Consider the following 20,568-nt stretch of genomic DNA (forward strand, 5'->3'; position numbering starts at 1 on the left):
CTGTTCTCCCCAAGTAACTGCCAACTTCCCCACATGAATCTGAGGTGGAGGACTAATGATTTCAGACACAATGTCGTTTATCAAATAGTCACGGAGAACATACGCCCCGCCCGATGATCGAACTCACGACCCCGCGATCCGTAGACCGACACTGTACCTACTGAGCTAAGCGGGCGGGCTTCCACACATTTGGTAGCCGTTACGAGATACAAGGGACGTTTTCAGAAACAGTTTCTTTTATTTAATGTCGATTATTAAACAATCAGTTCCGTGCCGATTATCAATATAGTTTGCTAAATAACAAAATAAATAGGTGTATATTATTATGCCTAATTTATTTATTAATTTATTTTTTGCTAAATTTCAAATAGAATTCATTTAACATGTTTAAGAGTAAGATTCACTCATTAATCTGTTGTCAACAGTTTATTTTACAACTAACTAATCGCCACGGAACAGTGTTTTTTGGAATTTGGAGTTCCTCGGTTTAGGTTTTGAAAGAGAAGGTAAACAATCTGGTGAATGCTGGTATCTGTAAACCATTCAAATCAAAGTTTTTAAGTGAACACTGGTTAAGTCTTATTTGTTATTTCATTTTCAACAAAATTCAAGATATAAATAACCCTAAATATCTAGAAAAAGGAGGTCCGTACCCCTAGAAAACCCCTAACAGGCTTGGCAAAACCATGGTCATGAAAGGGAAAGTGAAGTGCACTAACCCATTTCAATCATACATTTCTCACCTAAAATGACCTCTTCAAGTGAGGGAGGTCGTGGGTTCGATCCCGGCCGCGTCAAACCAAAGATTTAAAAATTGGTACTAGCAGCTTCCTCGCTTGGTGCTCAGCATTAAGAGGGTAGTGCTAGGACTAGTCAGCCCGGGGTCAGTATAATGTGACTGGGTGGGGTGACTGGGTGGGGTATCATGTCATGTGTCTATGGCGTGATATTCCAGTGAGGCAGCACTATAAAGTTGGGCATTGTGCTCACTGCTATAAGTAGACACCGATGTTTATGTAACAGGCTGAAAATACTTCAGGCCTGCCTGGGAATCGAACCCGGGACCTCTCACACCTAAGGCAGACACTCTACCACGTCGCTATAAAAGCTAGCTCAATAGCAAGGAAGTATAAGTGCACCATTATACTCTATCCTACTACATACACCCTCTCCATTTTAGAATTCGTCCTCGAATTCCAGGAGTTTGAACCTCTGTGGGAGGTTCTAAGGTGTCCATCCATATCTACTCGTGAGTTATTTACGTTGGGTGCCAAATGTAACAGGCTGAAAATACTTCAGGCCTGACAGGGAATCGAACCCGGGACCTCTCACACCTAAGGCGGACACTCTACCACGTTGCTATAAAATCTAGCTCAATAGCAAGGAAGTATAAGTTCACCCTTATACTCTATCCTACTACATTTATATGACTGAAAAATTGTTGAAAAAGACATTAAACCCAAAACACACACACACACACCTAAAATGCACAGTTCGAAGAAAGTGTACTCGGGAATAGGAGTCTGAGATCGCCGTGATGTCACACATTAACATCTGTTTATCTGGTGGTGGGCAAAACAAATGTGCGTTGTTTCTCTAAGATGAAAAATAATGAAGAAACCTGACCAGTAGTCAATACACAATGGAAGATAGATTACCACTTTTTCAATATCCATAGTACACATTTACTGAACTATGCATTTTAGGTATGAAATGCGCAATTTAAAAGGGGTTAGTTTATTTTCCTGTTCATGACCATGGTTCTTATAGAATACCTATGGGTTGGGTATAACATATGCAGAGGCATTTTCTTCCAGTGGCTAGAAATAGAAATGTAAAGATTTGAGGGTCAATGATTTAACACAACTTACAGCCTAAGTCTTTGTATAAATGTTAATTCTGTATGGCCACAACTTTACCATTAACAGAGCTTACTTTCAGAAAGTAGTCCATAGAACACACAAAACCTGATGCTGTTAACCGTTCTTCACCGGCTGTCTCTGCATGTGAAATAAAAGTGAGTCCTTTGACTATTTCAACTCTGTTGACCAATCTGAATGTCCCCAAAACTGAGGCAAAAAAATAGGTCTGTTTCCAGTCTCCCTACCTGCCCTCTTTTTTTACCCCCAACCCTGAACTTTATTAGGGATAATTTTCTGCCTTTTGATTCTGATTGGTTGGCAGTTATATCAACAGTCAGGGGTGTAACTGTTTTGAGTTATGTAACCTATTTCTGTTACTTTTGCAACATAATTCAAGCATTTTATAAACTGCATTAGTTATAAAATATAGTAAACTCAGGTATGTTATTAAAAAAAGTCTTTTTGTTGTTCTCACAAAGTGACATTTAAAGTGAAATTGGTAGCAAACTGTGGTCAATCCAATTCTCTTTTAGTCTGATCATGACCTGATAAGCATATGGGATGTTAAGAGTTTTAAAGATTTGAAACTTTTGCAAAGAACTTTATCAGCCGTGCATAAATTTTTTTACTGCATAGCTGGAAAGATAATTGCATAAGTCTCATTCAAAATGAGAAATTGGCACAGGAGGGCTTTGTAGTATTTTATGGTAACTGAAACAAGTTACGAAAGTATAAGCAATAACTCAAATGGGTTATAAGTTATAACCTGCGATAACTTGAAACAGTTACACCACTGACTGTTCAAAGATGGCAGCGCAAGTGTTGCCGGCTTCATTAGTTTTGGGGCTTCAATTTAAAGCTTTTTTTGCATTGTAAAATGGCCAAAAGCTTATTTACAATTTTTACAGATCCCAGATTAGTTTGATGACATATTTCACCAGTATCATGATTTACCTGGCAGCTCTACATCGTGACTTGGAGAATTTCAAGGCCTCAAAAAAAAAAACTCCTACCTACCCTCTTTTTTTTTGTCAGGAGACCGGAAACAGAACTATTTTCTTTTGCCTGAGAATGAGCCACAAAATCAAACTAAAGAGCGTGCATCTAAAATTCGGATAAAGCCATAAAGAAAAATGATTCCAAATTTCAGGAGAGTTGGTTTAAAGAGTATCAATGCTTGGGCTGCAATAAAGACTTCAATTGTAGTAATATTGCTGATTTATTTTAATGACATATCTTGTCAAAGTTTTGGGCGTGGTATTTTGTTATGCTGTATCAGGTTCTGTTGAATGTTATTATCATTTTAAATATAGAGTAATGTGTCTGAAGATTTGTGCTACCCGACTGCTATAATAACTTGAATTATTCTTACACTTACTCTCTTTTACAGCTTGTCATACTTCTTATGTTGGTGCTCTTTATTACTGATATCATAGTCAGTTGTAACAGAGTCTTGCTGACTCAAAATAAATATTACAGTATTGTCAATTTTAATTTTACATGGTCATTTTAATTGAAAGATAAAATCCAAGAAAACATGATATTCATCCCTCCAAATATACTTTTTGTTCAAACATAATTTCATCATTTGATAGTGAAAATGCAACCTACAGGCTCTGCATGAATGTTTTTAGATATGATCGAGTCTTATGATGGTTGAACTATGTAAAATTGCAAGTATGTTTCTTAACATTGAGCTATATTATTTGTATACATGTGCTTTGTACAGATGTACTTTTATGCATTTTTCTCTTGCAGTTGTTCATTGTAACATGAATTAACACTTAAATATGTGATATTTTCTTCACAAAAAGCAGAATTTGCTTTGAATTTGGAGTCATTTGCAATATTTTCCACAATGCAGAAATACCGGTAAATACTGATGGGCCAACCCAGTATGTGTTCCTCAGCCTTGCAGATGCGATTCAGCCTTGTATATAGATGAAAGTGTTAGAGTTTATTATGTCTCCCACCACACAGTGGTGTGGGAGACATATTGATTTACTCTTAACAGTCTGTGTGTTTGTCTGTCACAAACCTTGTCCGCACTCTAAGTTGAACATTTCTCATCCAATCTTCACCAAACTTGAACAAAATGTGTTTGCCAATAAGTGCTCGGCGAAGTTCGATAACTAGCCAAATCGGCTCAGACACTTTGGAATTATAGCCTATGAATTACCAAAAAAAACGCTGATTTCTTGCACATTTTTAACCTCAAAAGGACCCCTATACTACTTTTAAAACTTACTGTTTAGATGATTAGGCAGTTGTGGGAGACAGCTCTAGTTTTTTGTCATAGAACTACTGAATGTACTTACTATTGATAGTGTTTCTATCCTCAAACTTCAGGATTCCAAAGGGCCAAACATATTTTGAAGAAATAGCTTTACTCCATTGTTTGCTCTAGGATGAGAAAGATGGCTACAGATATAGATGCTATAAAAGATATTGTTGGGTACAAGAAAATACTGAAAACAGTTCTGAAGAGTCAGATTCAGCTTTTGGTAAGCATTAATTTGTGTTGCACTGTGTCACACTAGTTAATATTAAAAGCCTCCTTTATTTTCTTGAAAGAGCTATTTGCATAATTATAATTTCCTAACTACCTTAAGTTAATTTGAATCTAATGAATTAACACTTACAAAATTATTTATTGTTACACTAGTCTCATCATCCAATCATCTGCCAAAGATTCTCAAACATTTTCTCACTTTATATTTGATGCCAGGTTACACAGTACCTATTAGATGAATCAATAAGTAGATAATTAATCCCCCGCCGTTGGGGAGGGATTATAGGAATGGTCTGCGTCCGTCCTTCCATCCGTCCGTCCTTCCATCCGTCCTTCCGTCCGTAACAAAATCGTATCGGGTCCATATCTCCTAAACCCCTTGAAGGATTTTCATGAAACTTGGGTCAAATGATCACCTCATCAAGACAATGTGCAGAACCCATGAGTCGGCCTTGTCGGTTCAAGGTCAAGGTCACAACTCGAGGTCAAAGGTTTGAGCCTGATATTTTGTGTCCGCTCTATATCTCATAAACCCCTTGAAGGAATTTTATGAAACTTGGGTCAAATGATCACCTCATCAAGACGATTTGCAGAACCCATTGGTCAGCCTTGTCGGCTCAAGGTCAAGGTCACAACTCAGGGTCAAAGGTTTGAGCCTTCCATTTTGTGTCCGCTCTATATCTCCTAAACCCCTTGAAGGAATTTTATAAAACTTGGGTCAAATGATCACTTCATCAAGACGATGTGCAGAACCCATGAGTCAGTCATGCCGGCTCAAGGTCAAGGTCACAATTTAGGGTCAAATGTTTAAGCCTTCCATTTTGTGTCCGCTCTATATCTCCTAAACTCCTTGAAGGATTTTCATCAAACTTGGGTCAAACGATCACCTCATCAAGGCGATGTGCAGAACTTATGAGTCAGCCATGTCGGCTCAAGGTCAAGGTCACAACTGAAGGTCAAAGGTTTGAGCCTTCCATTTTGTGTCCGCTAAACCCCTTAAAGGAATTTTAAAAAACTTGGGTAAAATGATAACCTCATCAAAACGATGTGCAGAAATTATGAGTCAACCATGCCAGCTTAAGGTCAAGGTCACAACTAAGGGTCGAAGGTTTGAGCCTTCCATTTTGTGTCCACTCTGTATCTCCTAAACTCCTTGAAGGATTTTCATCAAACTTGGGTCAAAGGATCACCTCATCAAGAACTCATGAGTCAGCCATGTCAACTCAAGATCAAGGTCACAACTGAAGGTCAAAGGTTTCATCTCTGTATCTCCTAAACCCCTTGAAGGATTTTCATGAAACTTGGGTCAAATGATCACCTCATCAAGACGTTTTGCAGAATTCATGAGTCAGCCATGTCAGTTGAAGGTCAAGGTCACAGCTAAAATCAAAGGTTTATCCTTTCACTATCCATAGCAGTGGCGGGGGATTTAGCTGTCCTTCAGACTGCCTTGTTTAGTTGGCAAACAACAGCTTGCTCATTGTGTAATCTCCAGTTTTACTTGTAAAAATACATTTATAGATAACTTATGGAAAATTTATTCTTTTAATGATTCAAGTTATTCTTTTCACTTTTCTGCACTTTATTACCGAAACCTTTTATTTAATGAGTCTGTTAAGTAAGTATCAAATTCTATAATTGAGCCACACCATGAGAAAACCAACATAGTGCGTTTGCAACCAGCATGGATCCAGACCAGCCTGCGCATCCTCGCAGTCTGGTCAGGATCCATGCTGTTTACTAACGTTTCTCTGATTGTAATAGACTTTGAAAGCCAACAGCATGGATCCTGACCAGACTGCGCAGATGCGCAGGCTGGTCCAGATCCATGCTGGTTGCAAAGCCACTATGTTGGTTTTCTCATTGGGCGGCTTAATTGTAGGTGTATTTGTGATGGTTTCAGGCTTATAAAGAAGAGAAGATGTGTAAGTAGACCATCTGTGAAATAGTTACAATTATTTTTATACATAACCAGGTTGAACAGTTAGCAGCAAGCACAGACGAGGAGTCAGTTATTCTCAGTGCTAATATTGCTGATGGTACCCTCAGTCACCTTGGCTCAGAATCTGGCAAAGTTTTCTTACAAGATCATGAAGATATCAAGTCACAGTTTCTTCGTTTCTGTTTGAAAAGTAAGTTAGTAGTTCTGTAGCTTAATGTAATCAAAGGTTTCAAACATCCTGTTAGGCGTAAAAAAAGTTGTTTGTTTCCGGTATCCCGACCTACATGTGCCCTAAATTTTTGGCCCGACCCTAAATGTTTTTATGTCCTTGGAAAATTTTTTTTTTCAACTTTTTAACAAAACGTTGCAAAACTGCTTTTTCTATGCTTTAAACAAGGTCATTGATGTTAGAAATCAACTTACTAATGCCCTTAAAGCATAACCCCCTTATTTGTATTAATTTTTTGACATAAAAATAATTTCTGAAAAGTCTCCCTTAATAAAAAAGATTCCAAAAAAGAAAAATTCCGACCTACCTCCCCAAATTTTTAGCTCACCTGTCACATGGTGAAAAGGTGAGCTTTTGTGATCACCCTTCATCTGTCGTCCGTCTTTCCGTCCGTCAACAATTTCCTGTTTGCACAATAGAGGTTTCATTTATGATTTTATTTTAACCAAACATGCACACAACTTGTATCACCATAAGATCTCGGTTCCTTTCTTGAACTGGCCAGATCCTATTATGGGTTCCAGAGTTATGGCCCCTGAAAGGGCCAAAATTAGCTATTTTCACCTTGTCTGCACAATAGCAGCTTTATTTATGATTTGATTTTTACCAAACTTGCACACAACTTGTATCACCATAAGATTTTGGATCTCTAGGTCAAGTTTGAATCTGGGTCATGCGGGGTCAAAAACTAGGTCAGTAGGCCAGATCAAAGGAAAATCTTGTGAACACTCTAGAGGCCACAGTTGTGACTCAAACTTTATGAAATTTGGTCAGAATGATTGTTTTGATGATCTCTAGGTCGCTTTGAATCTTGGTCATGTAGGGTCAAAAATAAGGTCAGTAGGCCAGATCAAAGGAAAATCTTGTGAACACTCTAGAGGCCACAGTTGTGACCCAAACTTTATGAAAATTTGTCAGAATGTTTGTCTTGATGATCTCTAGGTCAAATTTGAATCTGGGTCATATGGGATCAAAAAGTAGGTCAGTAGGCCAGATCAAAGGAAAAGCTTATGAACACTCTAGAGGCCACAGTTGTGACCAGAATTTATGAAACTTTGCCAGAATGTTTGTCTTGATGAAATCTAGGTCAGATTCAAAACTGGGTCATGTGTTGCCAAAAACTAGGTCAGTAGGCCAGATCAAAGGAAAAGCTGCTTGTAAACATTCTAGAGGCCACAGTTGTGACTCAATCTTTATGAAACTTAGTCAAAATGTTTGTCTTGATGATCTCTAGGTCCAGTTTTAATCTGGGTCATTTGGGGTCAAAAACGTCACATTGTCAAAAAGGAAAAGTTTCTGAACACTCTTAAGGCAACAGTTGTGACTCAGTCTATATGAAACTTGGTCAGAATGTTTGTCTTGATGATCTTTAGTAAAATTCGAAACTGGGTCATTTAGGGTCAAAAACGTCAGTAGGCCAGATAAACTCTGGTGAGTGATATAGGGCCATCATGGCCCTCTTGTTTATCTAAATGAATACGCCTTAGCAGCTTCTAATGAGATTAGTTTGAAATGTTAATTATGTCTTCCATGGTAAGAAATAGTCATATTAGATAACTCTTAATTGAACATTTATCGATATGAATACTTTACTAATTTATTGTTGTATAGGCTTGTACTCTGTATCTTCTACATGCATATACCAATACATGATTACCTCCCCTGATTTTAATAAAAATGGATTTATCTTGGTAAATATTTATAGAACTCATTTGAAATTTCATTATTGTCTTTAGTTGGACTGAGGCAATCAGGGTAGATAGCTATGGACTGATTTTATGTCAAATTACCTCCCTTTGTTTCAAATTAAAATTGGTGTATCTCCGTAACCAATGAAGATACTGATTTGAAATGTCATTTATGCCATCAGATGGCCTCGGACAATTAGGATAGATAACTTTTGACTGAAGTTATGACAAATTACCCCCCCCCCCCTCTTATTTTATGTAACTGAATATATATTAGCAGCATCTAATGAGATTGGTTTTTGATGTTATTTAAGTCTTCCAGGGTAAGGAATAGTCATGTTAGTACAAAAATGCAGCATTTGAGCTTAGGACCCTCAAACTTGGTATGGTAATTGGCCCTGACTATGTCAAAAGGGGCCCCATGTGGTTCTGGGACGATCTATGTATGAAAAGAATTGGAACCACTGCCTTACCCTTGCATGATCGTAAGAGGCGACTCATAGGGTCTTAACACTTGGTTTTTCTGTAACTCTGTGATTCCAGCAGGTATGCAAATTTTGATTCCATACCTCATGTTTTTATTTCGATGCAAATGAGATGTGAAACCAAAATTTGTAGTCCTGTTTGGCGCCATATAACCTATACTGTGTTGGTGCGCCGTAAAACCCAAATAAATAAATAAATAAATAAATGTCAAAAGGGATTGTTACAAGAAAATGTTTATCCTGATGAGATTTAATGTGTATGCCTATGTGCTCTATGTCAAAACTTGATCATATCATTTTGAGCAATGGTACTCAGGTGAGCGATATAGGGCCATCATGGCCCGCTTGTTCATTTAATGGTAACATTATTATGTCTCCACGCCCCCCCCCCCCTCTGTGGGAGACATATTGTTTTTGCCATCCGTCCATCCGTCACACTTCATTTCTGATCAATAACTGGAGAACCATTTAACCTAGAACCTTTAAACTGAATAGGATGGCAGGGCTTATTGAGTAGACGACACCTATTGTTTTTGGGGTCACTTCGTCAAAGGTCAAGGTCATAGGGGCCTGAACATGGAAAACGATTTCTGATCAATAACTTGAGAATCACTTGACCCAGAATGTTGAATTTTCATAGGATGATTGGTCATGCAGAGTAGATGACCCCTATTGATTTTGAGATCACTCTGTTGAAGGTCAAGGTCACAGGGGCCTGAACATGGAAAACCATTTCCGATCAATAACTTGAGAACCAGTTGACCCAGAATCTTGAAAATCCATAGGATGATTGGTCATGCAGAGTAAATGTCCCCTATTGATTTTGGGGTCACTCCGTCAAAGGTCAAGGTCACAGGGGCCTCAACATTTCCGATCAATAACTTGAGAACCACTTGACGCAGAATATTGAAACTTCATAGGATGATTGGTCATGCAGAGTAGATGACCCCTAATGATTTTTTGGGTCACTCCCTTAAAGGTCAAGGTCACAGGGGCCTCATCATGGAAAACCATTTCCGATCAATAACTTGAGAACCACTTGACTTAGAATGTTGAATCTTCATAGGCTGATTGGATATGCATAGTAAATGACCCCTATTGATTTTGGGGTCACTCCTTTAAAGGTCAAGGTCACAGAGGCCTGATCATGGAAAACCATTTCCTATCAATAACTTGAGAACCACTTAACCCAGAATGTTGAAACGTCATAGGATGATTGGATATGCATAGTAGATGACCCTTATTGATTTTGGGATCACTCTTTTAAAGGTCTATGTCACAGGGGTCTAAACATGGAAAAACATTTCCGGTCAACTTGAGAACTACTCCACCCAGAATTTTGAAACTTCATAGGATGATTGGACATGCAGATTAGATGACCTCTATGGAATTTGGGGTCACTCTATTAAAGGTCAAGGTCGCAGCAAACAGAACATGGAAATCCATTTCTGTTTAGTTACTTGAGAACCATTTGACCCAGAATGTTGAAACTTCATAGGGTGATAAGACAGAGGAGATGACCCCTATCGTTTTTGGGGTCACTCTATACAAGGTCAAGGTTGCAACAAACAGAATATGGAAATCCATTTCCAGTCAATAACTTGAGAACCATTTGACCTAGAACCTTCAAATTTCTAAGGTGATAGAAGTTACAGAGTAGATGACCCCTATTTTTTGGGGGGTCACACCATCAAAATTCAAGGTCACAGGGGGCTGAACATAGAAAATTCTTTTCAATCAATAACTTAAGAACCACTTGCCCCTGAATGTTGAAACTTTATAGAATGATTGGACATGCAGAGTAGATGACCCCTACTGATTTTGGGGTCACCCGATTAAAGCTCAAGGTCACAGGGGCTTGAACATGGAAAACAGTTTCCAGTTCATCGTTTGAGAACCACTTAGCCCAGAATGTTGAACCTTTATGGAATGATTGGACATGCCAAATAGATGATTCCTATTGCAGCCAGCCATCAGTGTCGCTTAGACTTTTGCTCCTGTCCCCTATTGACTTCCTGCCTATATGACTATGCATAGGGGGAGACATACGCTTTTCTACAAAAGCATCTTCTAGTTATTCTTACGTACCAAGCCTTCTGAACGAAAAGAGTCAGAAAAGGATCATTTTACATCCAGAATGGAAGCAAGTGACTACATTTAGTCTCATGATTCCCATTCAGAAAGTAAGGAAAATTCCAATGGTTGTCTTACTTTGTTCAAAGTTTCCCCTATTGTAAAAGGGGCTGCCAGAAATATTTTTAATTGGCAATGTCTTTGTGCCACTTTGTGTCGTATTATTTGTTTAATGTTCATCTATCCCAGTGCAATATTTGTTTTCACTTCAGGGCATCATAACAAAAGAACCATAGACAGATTTCTGACTGGTCGGTGTTCAGAAGAAATTTCACAGGTAATAAGAAACACTCAGAATCAGCACACGACCAGTAGTCCTCAAAAAGATCGGCATAAAGCCAATCATTCTCAGAGTAAATTCATTACAAATCGATCTGACCAAAAAGCTGCCAAGGCCAGAATTCAACCAGTGTACTTGACTAAAGCCTCCAAAACAACTGCTCCTAGAAATACTGGTCTAAGGCATGCACCTTATCCTGTTTATCCACTACAGAGGGTAAAGACTCCAAGTACAGGACAATGTTTCGGTATAGATCCAGAAGGAAATGGATTTCTATTAGGAACACAGTCCTTGAATATTTTAGCAGCTGAACCACCAGTGGTAAAACTCGAGACTGATCACATGGATTATGCTGAATCTGCATTTTCCCAACACGGAACCAGTGTAGGAACCGTAGAGAATCAAAAAGATTCAGTCTTCTCCAACTATAATGTTGAGAAACATTTATGTGACACAAGAACAGGGATGGATGGGCCATGTATTGAAGTGATAGATAATAATGCAATACCCATGAATGTAGATGTGAATTTAGAAAATGTAACTGTCAGTGAAACTGAGACTACAAGTGAAGGGTATAGCACTGTTTTTGAGCCACAGAAGATCTCTAATGTTTCGAAAGAAATGGATTTTGGATCAAAGTCTTCAGCTGGTAGCCAAGAAAGAACTACTTCTGGAGATTTTGGTATGTTATTTGTCTTTTATGCATCAAACATATTGAATTGAAAATATCTTCTTAATGGGCCTCCGTGGCTGAGTGGTTAAGGTCCCTGACTTCAAATCACCTGCACCTCACCGATGTGGGTTCGAGCCTCGATTGGGGTGTTGAATTCTTCATGTGAGGAAGCCATGCAGCTAGCTTTCTGAAGATCGGTGGTTCCTCCCAGGTGTCCCCTCGTGATGAAATAATGCACAGAGAGGCACCAGGGGTCTTTCCCCACCATCAAAGCTGGAAAATTGACATGTGACCTATAATTGTGTTGGTGCGACGTTAAATCCAACAAAATGAAATAAATAAATATCTTCTTAGGTGGGGAGTAAAATCTTCAATGAAGTAGTTTATACTATTTTGGATAAATCAAGTCTTAAATAGAAAATATTTTGTCTAGGTCAGTCATACGTTGTCTGACAAAACAATGATGTAGGAAGAAATTTAGAAATCTGAGCGAAACCTTAGGTAATGCAAGAACGAGGTAAATACCGACAAAACCTTACTGCAGAAAAGAGTTAGTTTTAAATGGCTTATCTTGAAAACAAACTTGATTATAAGTTGGCCTTATTTGTACTACCTTCATAAGACATACTGCGCCAGTTGATACATATCGTTTTATGATTTGCAGAGAAATGAATGACAAAGAGTAATATCTACATGCATTTTTAGTCAACAGAGAATGAAATCATGTTAAAAATCAGTTTTCTGATTCTTCAAAAGATACTCTGTTTTTTTTTTAATTGATACTCTGTTCTTTAATTAGAAAAGCGTTTGAGTATGTTTTTACAGATTAAAAAAAATCTGTTACCAAATATATCACGTGGACGCTATGAAAACATCGCTGACGCGGACTGGATAATACCCATTTATTAAACAAAAGACCTCAAAACAGAAGAAAGGTAACAGCTTCAGATCGATACATTGTAGCAGATACATTATTTTATACGCCCATTTGATAAACATTACATATAATGTGAGCTTCTGTCCGTCTGTCAAATTTCATGTCCAGAGCATAACTGGATAACCAGTAAAGGTATTGACTTTTAAACTTGACAGATGAGTAGGTTGCGATGAGACGTTATGCAGAACGCTTGAACCCGCACTGTAGGTGAAAGGCCAAGGTCACAAATTGATCTCAAAGGTGAAATTTGTCTGTCATATTTAGTTTTCCGAGCATAACTTATTAACCATACGAGGTATTGACTTCAAACTTGCGATGTAGGTAGGTATTGATGTGACAATGTACATATATCAGGATGGTAGGTGAAAGGTCAAGGTCACAGCAAGGTCAGATCAGCCAGTCATATTTCATGACCAGAGTAATACTAAACATAATAACGCCTGGCCCTGCCAAAAATCATTTAGTTTTTTGTGCCCCCCCCCTTCCCATGAGAGATGGGGGCATATAGATTTGCTCTTGTCTGTCTGTCCATCCCTCCGTCCGTCCGAGAATGTTGTGTCGCGCCTCGCTCCAAAAGTATTTGATGTAGAGTCACAAAACGTTACAGGAATGTTGGTAAGCATGTGTAGCTGTGCTCCTGGGGTTTCGCATATGTATTCATTCAGACATGTAGGAGTTATGACCCCTGACTTTGTAAAAATTGGTCATTTTAGTGTTGTGCCGCGCGTAGCTCCAAAAGTATTTGACTGAGAGTCACCAAAGTTTACAGGAATGTTGGTCAGCATGTGCAGTTGTGCACCTGGGGTTTCGCGTCCGGATTCATTCGGTCATGTATGAGTTATGGCCCCTGACTTAGTTAAAAATTGGTCATTTTAATGTTATGTCGCGCGTAGCTCCAAAAGTATTTGACCTAGAGTCACCAAAGTTTACAGGAATGTTGGTCAGCATGTGCAGTTGTGCACCTGGGGTTTCACGTCCAGATTTATTCTGTATCGTAGGAGATATGGCCCCTGACCTAGGAAAAATTGTCATTTTAATGTTATGTCGCGCGTAGCTCCGAAAATATTTTACCTACAGTCATTATGTCACTACACAAGACCAGACTTTTTGTCCAGACTTACTAAAAAAAAAATTGTGAAACATGTTTGTTGACCTAGAATCATAAAACATTAGAGGATTGTTTTATAGCCTATGAAGTGTTCTCTTTTGGATTTTACTCAGCTAGGCCAGAGTTATGGCCAACTAAGTGAAAAATACACATAAGGTTCTTAAAAGTTTGTTTTGTAAACATCTTAAAAATTGTTTAACCTGGGTCATTAAACCATGTTACAGTGGCAGGATGGGGGCACCTGTGTCCAATGGACACACATCTAGTTTGCCCTTCATTATTCTGTCAGCATCAGCACCACTGACCCCCTCCCCACCCTTCCCCCCCCCCCCGGTTACCTTCAAATTTTGCTTCCTTTATCTTCAGGTGTAACCCTTGTTTCAAAACTAACATGAATTTAAGACGTCTGTTAGTCTGTTATTGTTGACTAGTTTAGTAAAAGTTACTGTAGCAGTTTACGTATTTGTTTCTGAATACCGGTAATAGTGTTCCGTTACAGCTGGTGGTAAAGAGCTTGGGCGATGTATGTATATATGAGATGGGGTTTTCCTAACCAATATATTCCCACTTTAGCCAGTGCTGAAGGATATGAGGGACATTGCCCTCTGTCATATATCATATAAACGTTTGTTTTGTTTGTTTTTAGCTCGACTATTCAAAAATAGTCTAGCTATTCTACCCACCCTGGCGTCGGCGTCACACCTTGGTTAAGTTTTTGCATGTAAGTACATACAGCTATCATTTAAAGGCATAAAGCTTTGAAACTTATTTTTGATTTTTCTAGGTAAATAACCAACCTCACTGGGTCAAGTTCCATAACTCTGCATGTATTTTGAGCAAATTATGCTCCCTTTTGGACTAAGAAAATCCTGGTTAAAGTTTTACATGCAATTTACATTATCCAAAACTAATGCAGATATTGAATTGAAACTTTGCTTGCGTCTTCGGGGTTATAAAACTAGTTGATAGCGCCAAGTCGCATAACCCTGACCTTCATTTTGGCCAAATTATGCCCCCTTTTGGACTTAGAAAATTCTGGTTAAAGTTTTGCGTGCAAGTACATACAGCTATTACTAAAAGGCATATAGATTTGAACCTGATTTTTTCATTTTCTAGATAAATTACCAACCTCACTGGGTCAAGTTCCATAACTCTGACATGTATTTTGGGCATATTATGCCCCCTTTTGGACTTAGAAAATCCTGGTTAAAGTTTTACATGCAAGTTACTATCTCCAAAGCTAATGCAGATACTGAATTGAAACTTCACATGTGTCTTCGGGGTTATAAAACTAGTTGATAGCATCAAGTCCCATAACTCTGACCTTCATTTTAGCCAAATTATGCCCCCATTTGGACTTAGAAAATCCTGGTTAAAGTTTTGCGTGCAAGTACATACAGCTATTACTTAAAGACATAGAGATTTGAAACTTATTTTTTCATTTTCTTGATCAATTACCAACCTCACTGGGTCAAGTTCCATAACTCTGACATGTATTTTTGGCTAATTATGCCACCTTTTGGACTTAAAACATTCTGGTTAAAGTTTTACATGCAAGTTACTATCTCTAGAACTAATGCAGATATTGAATTGAAACTTCACATGTGCCTTCGGGGTTATCAAACTATTTGATAACATCAAGTCCCATAACTCTGATATGCATTTTGGTCAAATTATGTCCCCTTTTAATCTTAAAACTCTATTGATATTTAACATTTTTGGTAATATTTTCCTGCTTCTGGGACAATATTTCGAATAGTCGAGCTTGGCTGTCTTATGGACAAAAGTATTTCAGTTATGTAACAGCGGGCAGTTTCTTGGATTCTGTAGCAGTACAAACTTGTTCTCTGCAAGTAACTGCCAACTTCCCCACATGGAACAGAGGTGGAGGACAAATGATTTCAGATACAACGTCTTTTATAAAATTGTCACATCTCCCTATTGAGTTATGCGGGCGGGATAGCATATAAACAGGCTCTATCCAGGCCTGCCTTTTTTAGGATTGATACTTTTTGAACATTCAAAAGATATTCATTATAAATTTGATTTATCTTAACACCAAAAGTGTGTTATTGGCCTTTACAGTCGCGCGCACTTGAACTCGATCAGTATTGATTCTGGTCGTTTATAAATGGGTTCTCATATGTGTCCAGTGTTACTGTGTTACTGTATAATACAATCCTGCTTTAGCCGATGCAAGAGTCATAAGTGGTAAACATATTTCATTACCTGTCGACAGCAGAATTGTCAAACCGAGTCTGCTGTTATGTTGCATGTTTGCGTTAAATATTTCTAAAGGTTTTTCTTTTAAATCTGGTTTAATACTTTTTACTTACTTATTTATGTCTACTTCTGTTTTTGCAGGTGACAGCTCTATCATTAATACCTTAGATGTGAGGAAAACCGAAACCCTGTCACGGTACTGTGAAGTAACAGAATTACCATCCACTTCGCAACAAAGTGATTTATCTACAGAAAGTTTTGAAGACCATATTAACAAGCACAGCAAATATGGTGCAAGGGAGTTCAAGTTTAAGGTAGAAAGTGTTCAGTCTGATAAAGAGGCAGAAGGTCCATTTATTTGCAAGATTAAGTCTGAAATTGTGGAAAATGACTTTATTGCTGAGTCTGGGAATAATTCACAAGGCTTCTTCAATCAGAAGTCAAGATCTGATCAAGGTTTAAATCTTTTTTGTGTTGATGTGAGCAAAGGCAACACGAATCTCATGACTAACGTTGACAAATGTCAAACATCTACCGAAGGTTATCAAAAAGACACAGTATTCGAAATTGATACATCTGTAGCTCATTTCGAAATGTCAGATGCAGACAGGACAGGAAATGCAGATACAATACCAGTCCCGAATGATGATAAATGCAGTAAAGACACGTACTTCAGTTGTGACATGTGTTCTCGCAGATTCAGTTTCAGATGCCACTTGAAATCCCATGAATGCATATACCAGGAAGTCACCGAAGGAAAACCAGGTTTTGAAGGTGAGGAAGTTCCTGATGAAACGGAAACACGGGTTGATGATATTCAGGTCCATAGATATATTCAGCAAATTCAAGATACAGGCTTTAACGACGAGGAAATGTGTTGCTTTAAAAAGTTTATTGGTGAAGTAATTATTTCCCCAGAGGGATACCATGCTATAACTTGTAAGCAGTGTCATAAAGAATTTTCAAAAAGCAGGTTCGTTGATCATGTGTTCACTCATTTGAAACCATACAAATGTTTGAAATGTGGTCTTGGCTTTAGGCAGAGAGCTGACAGGAGAACACATCTTATTAAGGTCCATAAAGTACCAGTCTTTAGGCAAGCAAACTTTCACACTGACACTGAGGTTGTACATTTTAAAACCATTTTTAGTCATATTCTGTCCGTATTGTACCGAAGGTTGAACAAATCGGACAAGAAAATAACCATTGATTTCAATCAGTCGCCACTAACGCCAAGTGAAAACGCCAGTGTGCTAGCAGACAGTACAAGTGCAATCGACAGTGTAGGGAATTCACCATTTGTAATAACTAAAATTGAGTCTCTTTCACTGACTGAAAGTGTAATGAAACAGACATTAGATTATCCAGGTACAAGGGCATCTGGTGTAATGGTTAAACAACAGGAACAACCACCAGTGACAGAGGAAGCCTCAAGACATGTATCTGATTCACCAGTAGAGCTGAGGCTTGATGATTCTCTTGTCACACCTGAAATGAGAAGTATAATTGACAATTACATTGATCATATTATTTACAAAGAAGATGGGTCTCAGTACATGATCTGTAAATTGTGTCATAAAAACTTTCTTGGAAAGCGATTTCTTGAACATATTTTTAGCCATACAAAGCCCTACAAATGTTTGAAATGTGGACTTGGTTTTAGACAGAGAGCTGATAGAAGGGCTCACCTGATTAAGGTTCATAAAGTTCCAATTTCTATGCATGCAAACGTTCACCATGATACCGAAGCTGTGCATTATAAAGCCATTTTTAGTGACATTCTCAAACTGTCAGTTTTGAAGCGAAGGTTGAACAAGTTGGGCAAGAAAATATCTGTTGACTTAAATCAGTCAACACAACCAAGTACCGCAAGTAAAAGGTACTCTGAAAACGTCAGATCGATAGCAGAAAATACCAGTTTAACAAAAACAGACATTGATACAACAACTGAAGAACTAAACAGCAGTGTAGGATATTCGCCTTTTGTAATTAGTAAAACCCAGTCTCTTGCATCGACTGAAAGTGTTACAGAACTCACATCGGATTTTGCAGCTGCAGGAATATCTTCTGTAAGAATTACAGAAGAGGTAGAACGATCGACAGTGAAGAAAGAAGCCGCGAAATTTGTATCTGAATCACCAGTGGAATTGTATCTTGATTCTCATTTCACACCTGAAAATAGAACTGTTATTGACAAATTCATTGCTCAAATTTTTTACAAAGAAGACGGGTTTCAGTATGTGATCTGTAAATTGTGTCTTAAAGAATTTATCGGAAGACGATTTCTTGAACATATATTTAACCATACAAAGCCCTACAGATGCTGGACATGTGGCGATGGTTTTAGACACAAATGCGACCGTAGAAATCATTATATTAAATTCCACAAACGTTTTCCAGAACTACACTTGACACGTGTCCCTGATGATGAGGCTGAACGCTTCAAATCTATATTTAGTAATATCTTATCTAAAAAGGGCCCTGTAAACAGAAAAAATGACTCCCTAGATACACATGAGGAAAGCGTGCATAGAGAAAGTGAACTTCCGTTACATTTAGACATAACAGACATGAATGATGGTAATAGTGCAATGAATAAATCAGTTTCAATTCCTGAAAACACAATCGTCACAAGACCAAAAGAAGAGAAACAAAACTATGTTACCTGTAAAATTTGTGGGTTATGTATACGGAAGTCCCATATGAAAGAGCACAGATTTGTCCACAGTAAACCTTTCAGATGCATGGTGTGTCAGTATGCAGCAGCAAGAAAAGCAGCTTTGGATTTGCATATGTCCGTAAAACACGGCTTTGAAGAAGCAAATTAGTTTTCTGAAATGATATCTTTGAAACTTTGTATGGACTATACCTTGTTTAAAGAAATACAGCATCATCTCTTGGTGAGACAGCTGATAGAAGAATGTGTGTAAGAGTAGAAACACGAGGCCTGAGTTGAGCTGACATTACGTAAATAATGAACTTATTATTGGTGAATTCTTAAAGGGATAAAATTATTTAAAAGGTATTACAGCTTGTAGCTTTTTAGCAATTTTGTGAAACATGTTGGCATTGATATTTATTTGTATTTGCCTTAGCGTGGTTAAATAATTCGATTGAAACTGTCCTGATATTAGCATGCATTTGTAAAGGAAAGATTTCCCTTGGTGTTTGGTATGACGCCCCAACGATACAGTTCATACGGCGGCTTTCTACCTTTTTGCTGGTGGAGGAAGACTCTGGTGGGTACCCAGGTATAACCACCAACCAACCATCCATAAACTATCTGGATGGCTTCCTCACGTGAAGAATTCAACACCCCAAATGAGACTCTAACCCACATCTATGAGGGGAAGTGATTCGAAGTCAGCGACCTTATTCACTTGGCATGAGGGAATTACAAAACATAGTGAAGAATCCCGATAAGTAAACATTTCAACATTTCACCTTTTAACATCTATAATGAACAAAAGGCCGGTAAAAGCCTCTTACAGTAGATATATTGATCAAAGTTCATATCTGTTTAAATTTAGTTTTATCAATTTCACCAATGTTTTCATGATTTCTAAAAGTAAAAACCAGTAAACTGTATTTTGTTACAAAAAGTCACACAAACGCAACGTTATTGTTGTTCAAATCTCTAATTGTGTTCGAATTATTGTGTTGGTCCTAGTCTTAATCATTTAACTGGAGGGGCCTCCGTTGCCGAGTGGTTAAGGTCGCTGACTTTAAATGACTTGGCCCTCACCGATGTGGGTTCGAGCCTCACTCGGGGCATTAGATTCTTCATGCGAGGAAACCATCCAGCTTACAGGTCGGTGGTTCTACCCAGGTGCCCGTCCGTGATGAAATCATGCACGGTGGTGCACCTAGAGTCTTCCTCCATCATCATAGCTGGAAAGTCGCCATATGACCTATAATTGTGTCGGTGCGACATTAAAACCAACAAAACAAATAAATTATTTATCTGGAATGAAAGTATGGCTTGTAAATCGCAGCACAGAGTAAATTCCACTTAGAGGTCCACAATGCTTAAAAATATCTTTAAAATAGATGAAACAGCTTTCCAAATGTTATGCATACTTACCTGGTTAAAAAACACTACTTTTTATATTGCACATGAACTGCTATAGTTAGAGCCATAAATGGAAAATGGAGGTAATAAAAATAATAGATTAATAAAACATTCTAAAGTCTGTTCCACCTATTACGTTTACCTCGTTTCTGAATTATCAGTATCGATAAAATCGTCCAAAAAACATATTTATATACCATACATCAATATCTCTAGACCTTTTTTTCATTTTTTCAATAAAGTGTATTTTAAAGATATAATCTTGGATTTTTCTTTTTTCCCCATAGGCCGTAATGCTATATGACGTTACGTTGACTTTCCAATATGGCGGCGTCCGTAGCGCAACAAACTAGGGGTCAACTCGAGTTAATATTTGAAAATACTGTGTTTGTTATCGTATTATGCTAATTCTTGGGGAATTCAT

General features: G+C 38.0%; 1 protein-coding gene across 1 annotated transcript; it reads left to right on the forward strand.

Annotated features, from left to right (window-relative positions):
- The first annotated feature begins 739 nt into the window (after positions 1-739).
- LOC123540622 (uncharacterized) lies at positions 740-20,269 on the forward strand. The gene is made up of 5 exons (XM_045325824.2): positions 740-2,017; positions 4,212-4,366; positions 6,350-6,506; positions 11,064-11,813; positions 16,214-20,269. Exons 2-5 carry the CDS (start codon positions 4,271-4,273, stop codon positions 18,898-18,900), a joined length of 3,690 nt encoding a protein of 1,229 aa, XP_045181759.2. The 5' UTR covers positions 740-2,017; positions 4,212-4,270; the 3' UTR covers positions 18,901-20,269.
- The last annotated feature ends 299 nt before the right edge of the window (positions 20,270-20,568 follow it).

The sequence above is a fragment of the Mercenaria mercenaria genome, chromosome 16 (assembly GCF_021730395.1).
Source record: "Mercenaria mercenaria strain notata chromosome 16, MADL_Memer_1, whole genome shotgun sequence".
Classification (NCBI taxonomy): domain Eukaryota; kingdom Metazoa; phylum Mollusca; class Bivalvia; order Venerida; family Veneridae; genus Mercenaria; species Mercenaria mercenaria.